Below are 21,534 nucleotides of genomic sequence, written 5' to 3' on the forward strand. Positions count from 1 at the left end.
GAGCAGAGGGGACCACAATTTGATTTAGTCTGTCACCGGTGAGGGACGAGACAACAGACCGACATAATAGTCCATCTTGCATAATTAGTCGATCAAATTCTGTCCACAGCTTCCTCAAACTGTAAGAGGCGCCCCTCAGTCGTGGTCGAGACGGCCTCCGGGATATCTCCATCCAGCCGAGAACAACTCCAATGACCACATCTGCCTCCTGTTGCGCTTTAATGTCTGCCACATCATGTCCCAGGGTGGACAGCGATGGTAGGATGCCTGTTCCTACCGCCCTTGGCGCATCCGCTGTGAGTGCCTGTGATGACAGGCAGACCCCTGTGTCAGGTTGCAGATTAGTTGGGTCTGGAGGCATTGGGTGTATAGCGTTTACTCCCACCATGTTGTCTGAGTAGCTTGCTATGCTGTCAGCCAGGCTGTCCCTCTCCTCCGCCGGGAGAGAGCGCCTGCATTCATATGACGTTGACCGCCTTTGTACACAATGTCCCAATTGAGTGGGTCCAGCTCCAAAATCCATCTACCTCGCCTCGCCTGTTGGGTCATTATCGAGAGCCATGCGTCTGAGCCCCAACAGAGGGCGGTGGTCTGTGACAATGGTAAAGGACGTAAGGCCAATGTAATGCCTGAACTCACGCACAGCCCACACAACTGCCCACAGTTCACGGTCAAATGTGGACCAGCGACGCTGTGTCTGATTTAATGTTTGGCTAGCGTACGCCACCACATGCTCCACCCCTTCTTTAACTTGGGCTAAAACGGCACCAACAGCCTCCTTTGAGGCGTCTGTGAACACTTTAAAGGGCACATTGAAGTCCGGTAGGGCCACAATGGGAGCAGAGGACAGCGAATTTTTCAGATAGTTAAATGATGTTTCACAGTCCAGTCCACTCAAAAGGTACATTTTTACCCATCAGACGATTCAGAGGGGTGGCATGTTTGGCAAAATTGTGTACAAAGCGCCTGTAATATGAGCATAAGCCCACAAAGGCTCTGATTTCAGATGGAGACTGAGGAGTTGGCCATTTTCTGACTTTATCAGTGTTCTTTGGATCAGGCTGTAGACCATGTTGAGAAATTGTATGTCCCAAAAACAGCACATGATTCCGGGCAAGGTGACACTTTGAGGGGTTTAATTTTAATCCGGCGGTCTTAATTCTTGAAAATACCTCGCCGAGGCTGGAAAGATGTTCCTCAAAAGTGGCACTGTAAAGAAGGACATCGTCCAGGTACACCATACAGATGTTCCAAGGCAGACCCCTGAGGACAAGCTCCATCATTCTTTGAAATGTTATGGCGAAGTTTGAAAGACCCATGGGCATAGATCGCCACTGATAGAGGCCTCGCCCGGTGGTAAACGCAGTTTTTTCTCGATCCTCTTCCGCAACTTCAATTTGCCAAAATCCATTCGAAAAGTCTAATGTGCTGAACCACACAGCACCTGCCAGTGCATCCAGTGTGTCATCTACCCGTGGCAGAGGATGACAGTCTTTCACGGTCACACTGTTGAGGCGCCTGTAGTCAACGCAAAATCTCCATTGACCATTCTTTTTCTTTACTAAAACAACTGGAGAGGCCCAGGGGCTGCAGCTCTCTTCAATGACACCATCTGCGAGCAGCTCTCCCACCTGTTTCTCAATCTCAGCTTTTTTTTCAGGGGATGTTCGGTATGCACGTTGCTTGAGTGGAGGATGGTTTCCTGTGTGAATGCGGTGTTTCACCTGTGTGCATTTACCAGTGTTCCTATTTGTGGTGCTGAAAACGTCCTTGTGCTGCTGCAGCAACTCTGAGAGTGCTGCCTTCTGTGCTTCTGAGATGGGGGACTCGTCCAATGACACAGACGGCAAAACACAGGAAGACAGAGGGGGTGTATCAGCCGTCACTGCAGCCACCTTGTGTGGCAATGAATTTAAGTCAGCCTCACTCACAGAGTAGAATTCCCCTAAATGAGTGCCCTGTCAGAAAAACAACATCATTTTTAGTAGGGTTTAGAACCCGAGCACATGTCAGTCCATTCTTCACTGAGGTGACTGTGTGAGCCACTACTAGATTCGAAGTGTCAGGGATATTAGGCTCTAGATAGCCAACAAAGTCACATGAATAGGCACCAGATAAGGTAGGTGGATGGACATTAACAGGTACAATGATCTCACTGAGAGGGGGGAAGGCCATGGTGTTGGCAATAGACACATTACAGCACACAGGGGTTAGGTCTCTTCCCCTGAGTAGAGGGATGGTAGTGTCCCATAGTTGTAATCTGGCATGTGCAACGTCCAAAAGGGCATGGTTCTTCAGCAAAAAGTCCCAGCCCAATAACACTGCTTGCGTAGTTTCCCTCAACACATGGAAAGTGTGTTGCCATGAGTCTGTGCCTAGACATAAAACAACAGAAATTGTGCCCAACGTGTCTAACATTTGTCCATTCACTGCACGGGCAGTTACATAGTTTTTCCTTAAGGGGCGGATACGGAGTGCAGGGACAGACATGCGGAACTCAGCACTAATAAGAGATACGCTTGATCCTGAATCTAGTAGCACAGGAACCACTGTGCCCTCAATCACACCTTTGACATAAGAAACAGGCATCTCGCTTTCAGTGTTGTTCCCAGACACATTCATAACTGAGTCATTGTCACCTGTGTCAGTCTGTGGGCCCAAAGAGAGAGCAGCTGGCGTTTGGGCCGCAACATCAGCTACATCCCGCTTTCCCTGTCGGGCTGAGCTGGGCCGCTGCAGAGGCGAGAAAAAACGCGACTCCCCCGCCTCCTGGGTGTCTCCTCCTCATAGTGGGTGCGATGGCCTGGGCTGGGGCTGCGCCTCCCCGGTGACCAGGCAGGACCAGGACTCCCGTGGCTGCGGGACGCCATGAACGGCCTCCGGTCTCCCCCAGGTGACGGGAATCTCCTATCCGGCGAACGGCCTCGCTGTGGCTCACGGGAGGTCCGCGACTGGCATCCAGAACCTCCACAGGTGCAATAGCATGGGCTCCTCCCTGATGGAGGAGAGCTGCGCCATCCACCTGCACTCGTCCGCAGTCGAAGATTTTCCTCGGCCATCATTTTCATCTCTACTCGCATATTCCTCAACTCCTCGGCAAGGCTATGTACTGTTTTGTGTAAACTCCCATAATCAGTCAGTGAGTGAACAGAGGCTACAGGACCCCCAACAGCGGCGGTAAAGCCAGCCGTGCCACTAGTACTCGCATAGTCCAATTTAACAGCCTCTCTAGCATTTTCACACCTCTCAGCGATCACCAATGCCTCCTCCATGTCTGTTGCCCCTTGTTCGTGACACTTTACTCTCAGCTCAGGATCCAGACCAGCAAGGAAGCGGCGAAACTTCTCCTCTTTCGTAGCATTTTTCCCATAGTCAGGGAATGCCTCTAGCACAAGTCTGTTGATATCAGCAGCATAAACAACAAGGCTCTCATGTGGAGCGCGAGGGCTGGTAGAGAGATTTGCTTTGAAACGGTCCAAAACTGTTTGGCACCAAAGGCTTCTTTAAGTCTCTCTTTAACAGTCTTATAATCAGCCTGGACTGTAGCAGGAAGGCTATCCCACAACAGGAATGCTGCTTTGCTCAAACGAAAGTTGGTAGAATTCTCACCAGTTCATAATGATACTCTCTTCCCTCGCCCCTCCACGAGCGGACTGCCACTTCAAATTGACGCGGCCTAACAGAGAGAAAACTTTGTTTGTCATCCTCCCCAGAAAAACGCAGGTGGAAGGTCAATCTTCACCCTGGCGGCCTGATAATCTTTGTCCCGCCGAAAGTGTTAAACAGCAACGAATCTTCCTCTTTGCACCACATGTTGAAAAAAAGTTTCTCTCCTTGCCTTCAGATTCTATTAGCCTAGGAACCGGTGAAGCTAGGCAACAATGGCCAAACTAGCTAGCCTAACGTTAACAAGACATTCACTACACACTAACAAAAGAAAACGACTACAGTAAACAAAACTCGAACGCCACAAACGTGTAAAACCGCTGTCACCAATGTAACCGAAGCTTTAGCACTTATTACTATATTATAATAATTCGTTAGTCAGAAGTTGTTGAGAACAGTTTACTGCACTTAGTCATCATCTGTAACACAGTATCCAGAATAGCGCTCTCTACCGCGAGAGCAGGAATATATAATTTCACTACGGAAAGCCCCGAGGGGATAATACATTCATTATGATACCAGTCTGTTACACTACTAAGTAACGTCAAGAGTATTCAATTTGCTGTTATGAATGAATTGTATACTGTTATGAATTAAATGTATACTGTTTGTTGTCTTTCTTAAAGGACAATTCCAGTGCAAAATGACCCTAGGTGTTAATAACACATGTGTACCGAGTTTGACCGTTCGCTAGTGTTTATTTTTAATAAACTGCCTGTAGGCTACACTTACAAAGTTCTCAATGCTTCGGTTTACATGTAGAGACCCTCATTATGCTAAGTAAGTGTAAGTGTGGTGCTATTTTGAGCCCTGTTAGTGGTATAGAAATAGCATTTATTTTTACTATACGTGTGCCCCGAAGGCTAGCGCTAAATGCTAATTAGCGGTTTGCAATAAAACTGGTCACATTCGACTAGCATGAAAACAAATTCAATTCAAATCCCAGCGAACGGTCGAACTCGGTACACATGTGTTATTAACTCCTAGGTTCATTTTGTGCCAGAATTGTCCTTTAATTTTGTAATGTCGGGACAATTTATCTTAGGATAGCTTAATGTTTAAACCATAGATTATATACGTTGGAGAGAGATGGCGTTGAAGACGCGGCGCGCACTGAGAACACAATTTAAAAGTGAAAAATACTTAGCGAACGGCTTATTGCCTATCTACCAACATTATATGGGGGAACTGAAACTCATTGTTTTTTGTCTTGATCTGACTTTATCCCGTGTCTCCCTGTTTTGTGTGTACATGTTGGTTGACGACAGGTAATTTAGGCTTGTTATGTATTGTTCTTTTATTTTTCTTCTCAGTTGATGTTTATGCTGAGTGAGGCAGGGCTTGATCTGACTTTATCCCGTGCCTCACTGTTTTGTGTGTACATGTTGGTTGACGACAGGAGCTGCAAACCCCTTAAATAAAAAAGCAATTAACGCATTGTTGTGAGCGTTTACGTCCTTTATGGTGGAGCTGGAGAGATCCGCTACATAAATTCAAGCACCGAACCGTGACGCCCGTACCGGTTCGGTTCAATACGAATACATGTACCGTTACACCCCTAATCCACACTGGACAAATCAATCCAAAAAGTACCGGTACTGTGTCCAATAAATTCCACATCCACATGAGTTTGTGGAATTGCCTGTGAGGTTGGAGACTCCGCCATGAGACATCTAGCCATTCTATATATATCTATAGATGAAACAGTTCACTCATGACTCAACACAAACCCTGAGGTCACGCCCCAGAACCTGCATGACTCAATTGACTGTGCACCACTTTGTGGCACCAATTCATATACAAGTGCAAGCAAAATGGCTGGTTACAGCAAGAAATTAACTTTGACCACTTACTTTAGAGTTTGTCTAAGAGTTTATTTAAGTGTGAACCATTGTACAAGCAACCATACATTCCAAGCATGGAAGAACAGAGGAGACCGAGGGAGTACAGACTGCAGCAGAGGGGCACAATGCAGATTTCCACATAGCAGATTGGCATGGAGTGGGGGCTGCCGTTGAGTAGAGTGGTCTGTTCTAAGACATTGTGCAGTGGAATAGTTCTTAAGTGGTTGTCAAGGTAAATTAAGCTCTTACTAAATAAAAACAGAACACAGGCTGCAAGAGGAACTGCACATATTTCTGCAAATATTTCTGTATCTCAGAGAGACTGAGTCATATATGAGCACACACACACACACACACACACACACACACACACACACAGGGTTTGCCATCAGACCCGACACTCACAGGTATATGAAGGTGAACACAAGTCACCCAAACACACAAACATGGTAAGACACTTCTACTAAGGCAAATAAAAATATTTGTTGACAGGCCAGTAATATACACAAGCATTTGCATGTGAACATACAATGACACACACACACACACACACACACACACACACACACACACACACACACACACACACACACCTTTAAGGCAAAGAAAATTAGGTTTGCCAACAAACCAATGACATACACAGGAATATGTGAAAAACATATACAAAATGGGCACATACACACACACACACACACACAAGGGCACACGCAAACATGTTAAGGGTTGTAAGACGGTATCTATACGCACACTAAAACACAGACCAGTCCCACATCAGTTATTTCTGTGGAGCCACATCCTTATAGGATTTGGTCAGGGTCAACGAGAGACGAGAAAGACCATGGTGCTACTGCATATGGGTTGTCCAACAGAGGTCAAGACATGAGAGAGGGGGGACGGAGAGAACAGGAGTAAAATGTTAACACCACAGAGTAATGTAAGAGGGGTGATTTAGATGAAATGAAAGCGAAGTGAAGGTCTGGGTGCGGTTCTCTGAGGACTGGAGGGAGAGCATCAGTGTGGGGGGGGGCATCAGTGTGGGGGGGGGGCTGCATTATTTTTGGTGTTGAACACAGTAAAGGCACTTGGACATGAGACAACAGATCTGAGCCCATTACTACTAAATATTTGGTTTTAGGACATATCCGTGCCTGTGTGTGCATCCATGTGTGTGTGCCAACATAATCCAGACGACATCCATCCATACACAAAGAGTGAAAACAACCAGAGACATAAAAATAACTTGAGTAAAATAAATTGGCATACTAAATAAAAACAAGTAGTGGTTCAAACCAGCACTGGAAGCCATAGAGGATTCTTTCATTTAAGAACAAAATAAAATAAAAAGAAGCATTGCATAGCTGCACAGCTGTCCGTCTCGTGTGTCTTCTGAGTGTCTTGTGTCTTCTGAGTGTCCTGACGCCGTGAAGCTGAGAGGGACTGGAGCAGCCACCCGCTAGGAGCTCAGCGTCCAGGCCTGACCCTCAATACCAGCCACAGCAGAGTGCTGAGCTGAGCATGACTGATTGCACTGTGGATCCAAAACCACTGGAAGAACAATGTGTGTATTTGTGTGTGTGTGTGTGTGTGTGTGTGTGTGTTTTGCATGTCCCTCCAACAGAACGTGTGGCTGTTTCCTGTCAAAGGAGGACCCATGTTCTAAGATTGAAAGACGTTTATAAAAACAAAAAACAAAACTGGAGTTCCACTCCTATACTCTTCTCCTGCAGACTTTGGATGAGAATACCCAATACGCCCCAAAAATTCAGCAAAGCAGCAAATATATGAACAATAGTGCTGTGTTCACAGGTGTCCTCTAGGGGGCGATAAGCTCTAGTGCTTCTCTAGTCCATCTTCCTGCTCCTCACCCCCTTTTCTTTTCGGACTCCCTCTTTACAAAGGTGGAGCTGAGTAGCACAGAGTAACTATATTGTACTGGGATAACGCTATGCATTTTTGCTTCTGGGAGTAACATAGAATGCACGTAGAAACACTCTCACATACAAACGTTAGCACTTCCTGTTTGGCGACTCCTCCCAGCAGTGCTTCTACCCGCCCTGGTTTGTGCGCAGACCGTGCAAGAGGCGAGAGTTGAAAGAGCCGGGGGGGGGGGGTCAAGGGTCACTGAAAGGCCAGCAGTGGTCGCTCCTCGCGCTTCTGCCACGGGCTCTTCTTGTTATCGTCCTCGCCGCTGTCGTCGGGGACGACCAGCTCGCCAGGTGGCGGAGCCTGCAGGCGCGTCTGAGCAGGCTCAGTCCTGAAGCCCTCTTCCTCATCCTCCTCATCCTCCTCCATGGGCTCAGGCAGAGGAGGGGGCGAGTGGAGGGGAGGGGGCAGGGGTGAGGGGGGCAAGGGGGACGTCGAGGACCCCGTGTCCCCCCCTTCCTCCACGTGTCTCTTCTCCTCCTCCTCCTCTCTCACTCCGTTCCCCTCCTCCTCCTCCTCTCTCACTCCGTTCCCCTCCGACTGCGGGCTGAGGACCGGGGTCCCTCCTTGGCTGGCGTTGCCGTTGGAATCTTCCAGAAACACCAGCTGCGTGTAGGTGACACTCGGGGCCAGCTGTGGCGGAGGGAGGGGAGCGGCGGCGGTCGTCGGGGGCGACTGAGGCGTGTCCCGAGGGGTCGTCCGGCCCTCCGTAGCCACCGCTGCCGCCCGGCGCCACCCAGGCCCCCTGACCTCGCCCATGTCCACGCCTGAGTCCAGGCTGGCGTCGTTGCGGCGTCCGGCAGGCGCGGGGCCCCGGCCGGCCCCGTGCAGGTCGATGTAGGAGTGGCGGATGTGCGCGTTGGAGCGGCCGTCCAGCGAGACGAACCAGGCGCGCGGGTGGGGGAGGGGCTTGCCTCCCCGCAGCTCCATCAGGGCCTTCTCGGCCAGCAACGTGTCCTCACCGTTCATCTGCACCAGGCCCAGCCCTGCCTGGCTCAGCCGGTCGGGAATGGACAGCGCCTGGCCCCACTGCCCCTCCCCTCCACCCCCATCTCCACCTCCGCCTCTGTCCACCTCTCCGTCGTTCATGGCTGCCCCCCCCTCGGTCCCCTTGGCCGCCGCCTCGCCGGCCACCGGCCCCAGGGGCTGGTGGGAAGCGGCCAGCTCAGCCTGGATGGTCTCCAGCTCGCTGCGCTCATCCGACTGCAGCAGGAAGGCCTGTCCCGAGAGCGGGTGCGTCCCCGGCAGCCGCATGTAGTGAGCGGGGATGACCAGCGTGGGCCGGGGCCGGATGTACGCCCCCCCCGCTAGCGCCCCCCTCTGGGCCTGGCTGACCGCCAGCTCCGAGCTGCAGCACAGCAGGGCGCCGGGCCGGGGGGGGGCAGGGCGAGCGAGAGCGGCAGCGGTCCCCTCTCCAGCTGGTCCACCGATCGCGAGAGGAGCAGGTCTCCGCCCACGCGTCGCTCCAGCACGCCGTCCAGGCACGGCGAGGAGGTCGGGCCGGGGGTCCGGCGCGGCGCGTCCCTCAGCGGCGAGAGCCGAGGCTCGTCGTCCCGCCTCTGCCCCCCGCTGCCGACGCGGTCCTCGGAAGACTTGGGCGGCAGCAGCGGGTGGGGCGAGGACGTGGAGCTGGACGCCGAGGAGCGGAGGAGCGGGGGCAGACGAGACGACGACGAGAGCATGGAGCTGCAGCTGCGCCGGTAGTCCGCCTCCGACAGCGCCGCCGAGCGGCACGCCTTCAGCTCCAGCGTCTCGGCCGAGCGTCGGAAGTGGCGGCCATTGGCGCGGGAGCTCCCTCGCCCGCTGGGGAGGTCGTTGTCCTCGTCCTCGTCCTCGTCGTCGCGGGACACCGTGGTCAGCTCGTCGGCCGACGAGGAGGAGGCCACGTACGCCACGGGCTTGAGCATGGGCGTGTGCAGGTCGGCCTCGGGGCCCGGCGACGTCAGGTCCAGTGTGTCCAGCTGCGTCTCGCTGATCAGGTTGACGTGGGACATGGAGGTGGACTGGTCCCTCTTAGAGCTGTCCAGTGCCGAGGACAGCACCAGCTTCCGGTGGGAAGGCCGCGAGTGAGCACACTTACGCCTGGCAGGACGACACAACCACAAAACAAGACACAATATCACACACAGACACCAGCACACATTACAGGGGTGCCCATAGCAAGACACATTACCCTAATACCGATAAATGGACACAATATCACACACAGACACCAGCACACGTTATAGAGGGGTGCTCATAGACACATTACCCTACCATACCGATAAATGGACACGCATGTCAACACAGATTAGGAATGACACTATAATTTAATGACCATCATTCAATTGCAAGGATCATATACAGTATGACCAACCTCACGAGGAAGCCCTTCTATAAATGACATTCAGCGTTATCTTGTGTGGAAGGAACAGGAGAGTGGATGTAAAGAGAGGGTTGTCTGGCAGTGCTCACACAACACACACACCTGCAGTAATAGAGCAGCAGGCAGAGCAGTGTTGTCTGGCAGTGCTCACACAACACACACACACACACCTGCAGTAATAGAGCAGCAGGCAGAGCAGTGTTGTCTGGCAGTGCTCACACAACACACACACACACACCTGCAGTAATAGAGCAGCAGGCAGAGCAGTGTTGTCTGTAAGCTTCATATTAGGGATGTAACGATTACCGGTGTTAACGGTAAACCACGATAAAAATGTTGACGATAACAATTACCGTTTTCATTTAAAATATCATTATCATCACGGTCGATTACCACGGTGGGGATACCGTGTGTTATCCTTCCCGGCAGCGTCATCAGAGTTTCCTGAAGTTGCCGCGCAGGCACACTGCGCAGCCTACTGTACAATGTGCGTTTCTTCAAGTTGGAATCATGGCAGAAGGAGGAGATGACAGCGCTCAGGACATTTATCAGCCCTCCAAGAAGACTAAGTCTGAAGTATGGGCATATTTCGGTTACTATAAGAATGCTGAGGGGCATATTTCGGTTACTATAAGAATGCTGAGGGGCATATTTCGGTTACTATAAGAATGCTGAGGGACAGTTGATTGAAGATCGTTATCCTGTCTGCAGAACACGAAAGAAAAAAGTGGCTGCTAAAGGCGGCAATACGTCAATTCTGCTGACTCATTTCCGTGACCTTCACACACAACTTTATAGTCAACGCAAGGTAAGTTAACGTTAACGCTTTAGCTCAAATGCATGGCGTGGGGACTTCGGGTTGAAGGAGAATGCAATGATCCGTCTGTATAATAACTTGTTAGTAATCTAAACAGATGCCTACGGCATTCTCTACCTAAAATGCACCTTTTCGTTCAGTGGCAGTGTGTAGTGTGTGGAGCTAATCGGGACACATTTTTAGCCTCTGAGCTAGACGGATGCCCATTTAAGTTGTGCTTATCAAACAGTAGTTGGCTACAGTATTTCATTGCATGCATTCCTTTTCATGTCTAGGTTTTTCAGTGTCCTACTACAAGAATGCATAATTTATATTTGTCCTAAGTTCAGTAAATCAATTCTAGCAAAGTTGGATAACTTTAATTGACTAGTCACAAGGTGACGGTCTAGACCACGCGTCTTTGAAAACACGAAACATTATTTGCCGTGTAAGATAATTAATTTCTAGCCAATCGTTTTTTTATTATTATTATTTAGCAACAATAACAGCTAAAGGCTATTCTTTTTTTTTTACAGAGAGGACATGCAGTGGGGAAACCAAGTATACTGCTACAGGTTCATCAGTGACAGACTCTTGAGCAAGCATTCCAAAGACAGCAACCTGTTATATGTTATGTCCCTCACCCCCCAGTCTGAGTATTGTCTGTTCCTTGTCTATTTGTTTCATGTGTTCAACACCAAGGACCATGCTGGAAATAAGTTTTGTACTTTTGCATGTCATCCTTTGGATTGATACATTTTATTGTCTTGATCCTGAAATAAATCAAATAAAATCAAATGCACCTACATCCAAAAAAGCTCAATACCTAACTGCAGCAATCTCCTATTGCAGATGGTTGAGAGGCCTGGCTGTCTGAGGGTGATGAAGGTTGCTGTGCCTCATTACAAAGTGCCTTCACACATTTTTTTTTAAAAGACTGACATACCAAAGATGTATAATGCAGTCAAAGCTGATGTTGTGAAAAGTTTGGCTCAGGGTTCATTCTTTGCTGCAACTACTGACCTCTGGACCAGTGAAAGTGGGGCTGGCCAACTATACATCAGCTTCACAATTCACTATCTCACCCCAGACTGGCAACTGGAATCACACTGCTTAGAAACCCAGTTTTTCCCAGAAGATCACTCCGCTCAAAATATCAGAGTTTTTTGAGAATATGTTGGATGAGTGGGTGATAAACAAGACAGATCTGGTCTCCATAACCACAGATAATGCAACCAACATGATCAAGGCCTTTGAACAGTTCCCAGATCTGTGGCTTGGATGCTTCGGTCACAATTTGAACCCGGCCATCTCAAAGGCTTTGAAAATTCAGAGAGTTGAAACAGCAGTCAGGGCCTGTCGTCATCTGGTCCAAGGCTTCTCACGGAGCTGGAAGAGAACGAGAGCACTGACACAAAAGCAAGCTGCCCTCAACCTACCACAGAAGGATCTCATCCATGATGTAGTGACTCGATGGGGATCTAAATACAAGATGCTTGAACGTTTCCTCAGCCAGCAGCAGGCAGTTTGTGCTACACTGGCTGCAGAAAGGCGAGTTTGGCATCTGATGCCCAAGGATGTTGACTTAGTTGTCATGGAGCAACTCTGAGCACATTTACAGATGCACTTGGCTCAGAGATCCGAGTAACCATATCAGCCACTAAGCCAGTCCTTGACCACATCATTGGTGATATGCTGGAGGAAAATGGTGAGGATCCAGCCCTGACCAAGCAGATGAAACAAGTAATGAGAGAAGACCTAAGCAAGAGGTAGACAGAGAAGGCAAAAGGTGTCATGCAGATGGCTTGTTTCATTGACCCCAGGTTCAAAACCAACTTCTTAGATGAGCCTTCAAATGCTGCAGCTGACAGCTGTGTCCAGGAGGCCCTGAAGCTGACACCTATACAAGTCAGGCAGGAACCAGAAAGCACCAGCAGTGCCTCCACAGCAGTATCAGAAGGGAAAGGCCTGGCTGGGTTGCTAAAAAAAGATTACTTCAACAAGGCAGCAGAGATCTGAAGATGGTTCAGTTCCAGCCTCCTCAGAAAATACAGTGAAGGAGGAGATCAAGGTCTACATGTCTCTGCCATCCATTCCAGCCGACGATGATGCACTGGTGTGGTGGAGTGGCCATGCATCAGAACTGCCTCATCTTGCCAGGATTGCAAGGAAGCTTTTGTGCATCCCAGCAACCAGTTTTCCTTCCAGTTTTCCTTCCGAGAGGCTATTCAGTGCCAGCGGGTACATCGTTTCCCCTCGTAGATCACTACTTAAATCAAAAAAAAGTAAATATGTTGACATTTTTACATTTTAATCTCAAGCGAATAGAGATGCATACATACAGGATGCTAGATCAGCAGCATCTTATTTGTTGATGATGGAGAGAATAAGTATACAATCAGTTCTGTTCCATTGATTTGTTTACATATTTTGTTTGTTTATTTTAATGTCATCAACACTTGAACATTTGGATTTGATTACATTATGTGTGTAGTTATTTTTGTAATTTGTGTAGAGTGGCTATTTATTTTAAATGCATAATGCACTTTTGTCTTATTTATTTAAGGTTTAGTTTAAAGGGAAACTTGGCAGGATTAGCTATATTTCCCCCTCTGCTGGAGAAATTGTGCATGATGCTATTTCAAACTGGAAAAAGATAATGATAAAGCACATGGATTTGTTTACAAGCTAGCGAAACGGTTGGCATAAGTTCAGAAGAACAATGGATGTTACAGGGTAAGAAACACGATTTAAAACGAGTTTCTTGTTTCTCACTTCTCTTTCCTGGACGGTAGTCTCAATGTTGCAAGGTTGGTTTTCCGCCTAGGGACGCTAGGGGCAGTGGGGAAAGTCACCATTTTCACCGGAACAGGTCATTTAACCATCCAAATGATTTCTAAACAGGTTTATTACGTTGAAATAGTTGCCAAGTTCTCCTTTAAAGTGTTTACATAAACTTGCACAATTGTTCATTTTCCTGACAAATAACAGTTTTACATTTTAATTTTGATGATGAAGAAAACAAGTATATAGTTAGTGGTGTTTCTTTGATTTGTTTACATACTGTATTGTTCTTTATGTCTTAGCTTGAATGTTTGGATTTGTATAAATTAAACCTGCACTACTGGAAATGTTCCTGACAAATAAGCTTCTTACATGCTGAACCCTTGTTCCTTTGATGTTAAATTTTGATGTTTTTGATAAGGTTTTGTAATATAATAAACACTGTTACACTTCAAACTATTTCAGCTTGTGTAAGCCCATCAGTGCTTTCTGAACATATTGCACACACTTTTAAAAAATACCGCGATAATATCAAAAATCGTGATCATTTTGGTCACTATAACCGTGAGGTTAAATTTTCATACCGTTACATCCCTACTTCATATGTTTACTGGGATGCTGAAGGAGCCCAGACTGACACTGACACACACACACACACACACTGACACACACACACTGACACTGAGACACACACACACAGACAGACACACACACACACACACACACTGACACACACACACTGACACTGAGACACACACACACACACTGACACAGAGACACACACACACACAGACAGACACACACACACACACACACACTGACACACACACACTGACACTGAGACACACACACACACACACTGACACAGACACACACACACAGACAGACACACACACACACACAGACACACACACACACACAGACACAGACACACACACACACACACACACACACACACACACACACCTGCAGTAATAGAGCAGTAGGCAGAGCAGGAGCAGCAAGATCAGGGCCATGCCTCCCAGAATGGCCAACAGGAACACCGTGTGGTACGTGCTGATGTCCTTCGCCACCACTGGACCTAAGACACACACACACACAAATGAACACAGGCAGGAAATACACATTCATAAATACACAGGCACCCACACACACACACACACACACACACACACACACACACACAGAGATCCACACAGACAGGAATACCACACAAACTATGCCCATACATGCACACACATACACACTCACACACAAATAATGCTTAGGTCAGCTTTCAAGTATTAATAATCTTGCTGGCACCATCAATATCTGTATGCACAAGCCCTACTTGAAATGGAAAAAGTATTCCTGAGTGCATCAACCTTCGGCCCCAGTGCTGCTGCGGGTTTATTTCCACTTCAGTCATCACACAGGAGACTGATATCCCATCTGTTGGGTCGGACTGTGTGCAGGGATCTATCAGTGTGCAGCTGAATGCAATTCAGTGGTTTGGGCAAGATAATTGTATTCTTCCTACTTTGATCTCATATGCATTCCCACAGTTTAGTTTTATCAGACATATGCCTTCAATGCAGAGCAAGATTGGCTTGTGCTGATATAGCCTGGGAGTTGATTGGTTTGGCCTGATATAGCCTGGGAGTTGATTGGTTTGGCCTGAAACCCTGGTAATGTAGAATGGTAATGTGCTACTGCAGATGTTTACTGGGTTACCATGCTGAAGACGTCTGGTCTGCTCGTCTGCTTGGGAGTTGTACATGTGTATGAAAAAAAAACAACGTCTGGGGCCCACTTTTAAATGTCGGGCATAGTGTAAAGTTTAATGTCTACCCAAAGCTAATTCTGATGCGGCAAAGTCAACTTGCTAATTTAATGTCATAAGAAAGATCGTAAGCACAAGCATCAGTGGATCAGTTTAGTGCGCCTTCCTGCCACACAGCAGCTTTAGCTCCCGCATAAGACACCTTCCTGACTGACAAATTTGGGTAACACTTTACTAAACGGTATCTACATAAGAGTGTCATGACACTGTCATAACTTGTCATGACAAAAACTGAATGAAACTAACCCTAACCCTAATTTGTCATGACACAAACCGACACTTGACAGTGTCAAGTGTCAGTTGACTTGACTTGACTTGTTTATAATGTTCATGACACGTTCATGACAGTGTCATGTCACTCTTATGTAGATACCACCAAGTAAAGTGGTGTTACCCAAATTTGCCAGTCGTTCCAATTAGGGCTCTAAACGTTTCTTAATTAAATAAATCATTTTAAAATGGCGTTATACTCTACATTCCGTCTAGAGCTGCAAACATTTTCTCATTTGGGATCTGTACCCAACTAGGCTTTATATTTAGCACAGCTCTTGTAGCCCTCAGAAAACCAGCAAATGCTGATGCTGCTCATTTTTCATTCTTTTTTAGTTCTCTGTAGGCACCGTACAGTGCACATGCAGTAGTCCACTGCTAGCAAAGGCCTCAGACATATTTTTATGACTGCAATAACATGGCTAACAGATAATATCTCTCTTGGTAAGTTGTACAAAATGTAGGCTAAAAACAATGTAAGCATAAAACAAGCCAAGCTAATTCTTGTTCAAACACAACGGTCTACTAGTGCTTTAGCGGAGAATAGCTTTTGCTATGCAAACATGCTCATGTATCTGCATACAATGGCGTAGGGCATTTGCCTAGACTGCCGCCTAGATTAAAGATTAACAAATCGCACTGTCGCATGTCTCGCCTCATTTTCTTTTCACGTCCACAACATCAAGCTTGCTCTGGTCTCACACACGGCTGAACAATTTGGCAATGTTAGGTTTTAGAAAACAAAGTACTGTAGGTGCAGCAGTCTGGAAACAAACTTTTTTCCATAAACCTTTTTTTTTCTTTTTTCCATACTTTTCCAGACCTGGAAAATACTAAAATTAAATTCCAAACTTCAAAAGGAACCCTTTGTGTGGTCAGTCATTTGGTTAAACAGGAATATAGATCTACCACTGAAGATGATGTGCTTGTTGCTGAGTGTGTGGTATGTATGAAAAGGGATATATGTGTGTGTATGCGTACATGTGTGTGTCTGCGTCTGTGTGTGCCTGTGTGTGTGTGTGTGTGTGTGTCTGTAGATACATGTGCAAATTGTGCTTGCATACAAACACAAGTAAGTAAGTGCAAAACCAGTGACTTCTGTTACCTGCTGCCACTTCTGTGTGTGTGTGTGTGTGTGTGTGTGTGTGTGTGTGTGTGTATATATGTGTGTGTGTGTGTGTGTGTGTGTGTGTGTGTGTGTGTGTGTGTGTGTGTGTCGGTCACCTGTGTTGAGAGGAGACATGGCTGCGACCCAGTAGCCCAGCTGTGAGGCGATGTAGGTGAGGATGAGCTCGTCTCCTTCTCTCTGCACGTAGCCCAGACTGCTCTTCAGCCACGCGCCTGAAACAGCCACAGCAGCAGCACACACTTCAGGGGAACGCCTGACCCCAGATCAGCCCTCCCCTCCTCCATCCCATGACCTCCTCCACACACACACACAAGAACAAAACATCTGACTCCACTCCCCCCCGACAGCACACACCTCTGAGCTAAACACTCTCAAATTGTAGTCAAACACGTTTCAAAAAGGTCTTCGGCGGAGTCTCCCGACTCACGATGCTCGGCTAACAAAAACAAAGCACCAAGGAACTGTTTCATCACAGAGGAGTTTCATCACAAAAAAAAGAAAAACATGTGTCACAAAGCATGTGACAGCATGGGATGAACAGTTCCTCTTTTGCGCCAGCAGGTGGCAGGCTGCCTGAAGGATCCCAGTGACAGCTTTATGACTTGCCAAACGTTCTGAGAAGTGGGGGGGAAACACAATAGAGGAAGAAATGAATATAAATGACTACATTAAGGGAGGGGGGGGGGGAGGGGGAGAGGGGGGGGGGGGGGGAGGGGGGGGGGCTGGGCTGGGAGGGTGGACAGTGAGTCAGCATTCTCGCCATTTGTTCAATCTCTCCATTACGTAGAAAATCATATTGATCTCAACTTGACCCGCCACAGAGTCAGCAAGCTCTCAGGTATGCGTGGTTTAATTAAGCACTCGCACACAAGCAAAGCAACTAGCCTACACAAACAAACGCATACACAGACACACACACACACACACACACACACACACACACACACACACACACACACGACACAAACACAGACACACAGATGGAGATACAATTTTATCTCCAAGAAATAGGTCAGGAGGTTATATGGAAATGTTGGGGAACACCCTAAGCCTACGCACATTTTTATCCAACTTGGATGAGATTTGTCCCATATGAACACAAAACAAGATCCAACATCCAACGTGCTGCTGCTGATGGTTAAAGTGGAGGAAAAGGACTCAGTAGGCTTGGTGGCCTGCACACACCCTAACCTACTCCAACTGTGTAGCCACGGCAGGGTTGGTCAAGGCAGTGTGTGACCCCACATGTGTCTATATGCTTCAAGTAATGCAGACGGTTCAGCGTTCACAGTGATCACACGCACGCACGCACGCACGCACACACACACGCGCACACACACGCACACACACACATACACATACACATACACACACACACACACACACACACACACACACACACACACACACACAAAGGAGAAATCTCAAACTCTCAGTGGGACGAACTGAGTGAGCGAGCTGCTGTTTATGAGCCCTGTGCAGGCGTGTGTTTATGGAGGGTTGCTGGGGAACATCTCAGTAACAAAGAACAGACCAGGGAGGCCTGGTGCTGCCAGTGTAACTTGGGACGGACACACACACACGCACACACACACACACACGAAAACACACACACACAGGCATAGAGAAGACGGAGACACACATCATGTGCTTCTTTCAAAATAGCACTGTTTTGTTCTGAGTGTGACGAATCAGGTCAGCATGCTCACACAGAGAGTGTGTGTGTGTGCGCGCGCTTTACACACAGAGGTGTTTGTTATCAATATGTGTTGTGTGTGCGTTTTACACACAGAGGTGTGTGTTATCAATATGTGTTGTGTGTGCGCTTTACACAGAGAGGTGTTTGTTATCAATATGTGTTGTGTGTGCGCTTTACACAGAGAGGTGTTTGTAATCAATAATTATTCCACTGCTTGGTTGAATTTCCCTTTGTCCTATGTAATTTAGAACGACCATTAACCGTATATTATTTGCACACCTATGAAGTAGATCAATTTTTTTGGCCGTATGACACTTAATTCGCCGAACTCGTTGTGAAGTTTAAATGAACCGTCATGTTGCATCCGAGCTGTAAAATGCAGACGTTCAGAACATAGTAACATTGTAGCATATGACGGAGGTGGCTTTTAGCTAGATGGATGACAGCAGGCTAAGTAAAATAGCGATGTTTCAAAGCTAAAGTTCATCAGAATCTTTGGATATGCCCACTTGACAACGGGAGAGATAGAACTAACGACTGGCCTTTGGCCGTAGCAACCATCCATTTAGAACTAGTAATGGCAGTTTGTCCTGCAAGTTGAGAAATTAGTTGATATGTGTTGGAAGAAAGTAGTTCTACAAACAAGACAAGTTTTAGCAATAAAAACGTTTAAATTGTAACAGGAAATGAACACAACGCAAGTGGCAACAGTGGAATAAGCGGGATAATGGACTCCACGGTGATCTGTTCACAGAAGTTAATGCACTTACGAGGTTTAAACTCCGCCGGGGCCGGGGCGTTTCACAACCCGACCCGTGCATTAACTTCTGTGAACAGATCATCTGATAATCGTCCATTATCCCTACGGTTGTGTTAATAGCTTTACACAGAGAGGTGTTTGTTATCAAATGTTTGTTTGTGTGCGCTTTACACACAGAGGTGTGTGTTATCAATATGTGTTGTGTGTGCGCTTTACACACAGAGGTGTGTGTTATCAATATGTGTTGTGTGTGCGCTTTACACAGAGAGGTGTTTGTTATCAATACGTGTTGTGTGTGCGCTTTACACACAGAGGTGTTTGTTATCAATACGTGTTGTGTGTGCGCTTTACACACAGAGGTGTTTGTTATCAATACGTGTTGTGTGTGCAGTGCATCGGTGTCTTAGGTAAAGCCTTGCAAGCCACTCACTAGCAGACAGATGGTAAGATATGGTGTATCGTGTGTGTGTGTATATGTGTGTATCTGTGTGTGTGTGTGTGTGTATGAGTGTGTGAGAGAGAGTGAGAGCAATTCTTACAGACACAAATACAAACACTGACAACAGCTTCAAGATGTGTGTGTGTCTAGCAGGCCTATGACATACCACTTTATGAATTTATGAGACTGATTCCCCAATGGCCATCTGGAGTCACAGTAACCCTTGGTTACCAAGGCACCACATGAACTGAAAACCTCCCATATTAAGACATTAACACACACACACACACACACACACACACACACACACACACACACACACACACACACACACACACACACACACACACACACCTACAGGCTCCCAGTCATGTGATGATGACCTATAATGGCCATAGATTTCATGCATCTCACACGCATGGCCACTCTAGGAGTTTGGTCGCACATTGATGAGGTCACAGTGGACAGGTCACCCTTGAGCGTGCAGTGGGCTTATCATTGGGAAAGGGACGGACAGGAATAGCCCTGGCTGTCACAAGGGCTACTGTCATCTGGCCGAAATAAAATTAGACTAATTACAGTGGTAAAAGTCATTATGCCTGTTTCCATAACGGGCGTGTGGGCGTATGAAGGAGTGCTGTTGCCCCCCCCCCCTGTGGGTTAAGCAGAAGGAGAGCAGCTAACTGCACCATGAAACATCATGTGAGAGGCTCCTTCTGAAGTAGAGACTACTTCATATGACAACAGTGTGTGTTGTGGGAAAAACAGGAGCGAGAGGTGCAGCTCCAGTCCAGAAGAAATGATTTATTGGTCAAATGCTGTGGGTCTCTTTTTGGTTTCATAGCATGTGGCAAACTGTAGTGACAGCTTAGATAACCAGTCAGATTTGAGAGGGTTTTCACATGTGTATGCACTTCTTGTGTGTCTGTGTGTTTTTTTGTGTGTGTGTGTGTGTGTGTGTGTGTGTGTGTGTGTGTGTGTGTGTGTGGGAGTGTGTTTGCATGTATGGCTGCATGCATGTGCACTTATGTGCGCACCAGATGAGAAAAAAACTTGGCAGGAAAAATCTCGACCTCAACCACAACCACACCCACGATCCTGAGCGTCTTTGGGAAGACTTCAAGCCCCAAGTCACTATCCAGCTGAACTCCAGCAATCACACACCCCGTGATAAGACTGAGGACTGAGGGCTAACCTTGGGGTTTGTTAAAGAGGAGCTGGCTTCAGCCTAAAAGTGACCGCTAAAATCTTTACGGACTCAGAAGTGAACAGAGAAAACCTGCAGCTCTACATGACAGCAGCACACAACAGAGACAGCAGAGAGGATGAGAGAATAACAGAAAGAATGAGAGAAGGAGAGAAGAACAGAGAGAATGAGAGAAGAACAGAGAGAATGAGAGAAGGAGAGAAGAACAGAGAGAATGAGAGGAGAGAAGAACAGAGAGAATGAGAGGAGAGAAGAACTGAGAAGGAGAGGAGAAAAGAACAGAGAGGAGGAGAGAAGGAGAGAAGGAGAGAAGGCGTGGTCTACTGGTCAGCACTTTGGACTTGAAACCGGAGGGTTGCCGGTTCGAACCCCGACCAGTAGGCGCGGCTGAAGTGCCCTTGAGCAAAGTACCTAACCCCTCACTGCCGAGCGCTGCTGTTGTTGCAGGCAGCTCACTGCACCGGGTTTAGTGTGTGCTTCACCTCACTGTGTGTTCACTGTAAGCGCTTTCAGATATAACCTCCGGAGTATATGAGGAGGTTTGTCAAACGGAGGTCCTACCCTTCGGATGATTCAGATATGATGCTAACCTAATACTGACCTTATAAGGACGTATGTGTGAACGACATACACGCACATTACAGAATCTCCATGTGGTTGTCGAAAGTGAGGGGTGGGGGCTTGTAGAGTTCACAAGATGCGAGATATGACGAGAATAGCGCGCCGCCGTCTGTCACAGCTTCTTATTTACAAAGTGTAGCCTATGCATTATGTAGGCTAAAGAAGAGAAATCTATTGTGCATAGGCTAATACTTGAAGTAGGCTAGTCA

The 21,534-nt window shown here is 47.5% G+C and overlaps 1 protein-coding gene across 1 annotated transcript in view; it reads right to left on the reverse strand.

Moving 5' to 3' along the window:
- Positions 1-5,519: 5,519 nt before the first annotated feature.
- Positions 5,520-21,534, reverse strand: part of fam171a1 (family with sequence similarity 171 member A1) — a 25,843-nt gene continuing 9,828 nt past the window's right edge. Inside the window, 4 exon segments of the mRNA XM_048261108.1 lie at positions 5,520-8,810; positions 8,813-9,515; positions 14,345-14,459; positions 16,695-16,811. Coding sequence (XP_048117065.1) covers positions 7,629-8,810; positions 8,813-9,515; positions 14,345-14,459; positions 16,695-16,811 — 2,117 coding nt within the window. The 3' untranslated portion in view covers positions 5,520-7,628.

This window comes from Alosa alosa, chromosome 13 (assembly GCF_017589495.1).
Source record: "Alosa alosa isolate M-15738 ecotype Scorff River chromosome 13, AALO_Geno_1.1, whole genome shotgun sequence".
Taxonomy (NCBI): Eukaryota; Metazoa; Chordata; class Actinopteri; order Clupeiformes; family Clupeidae; genus Alosa; species Alosa alosa.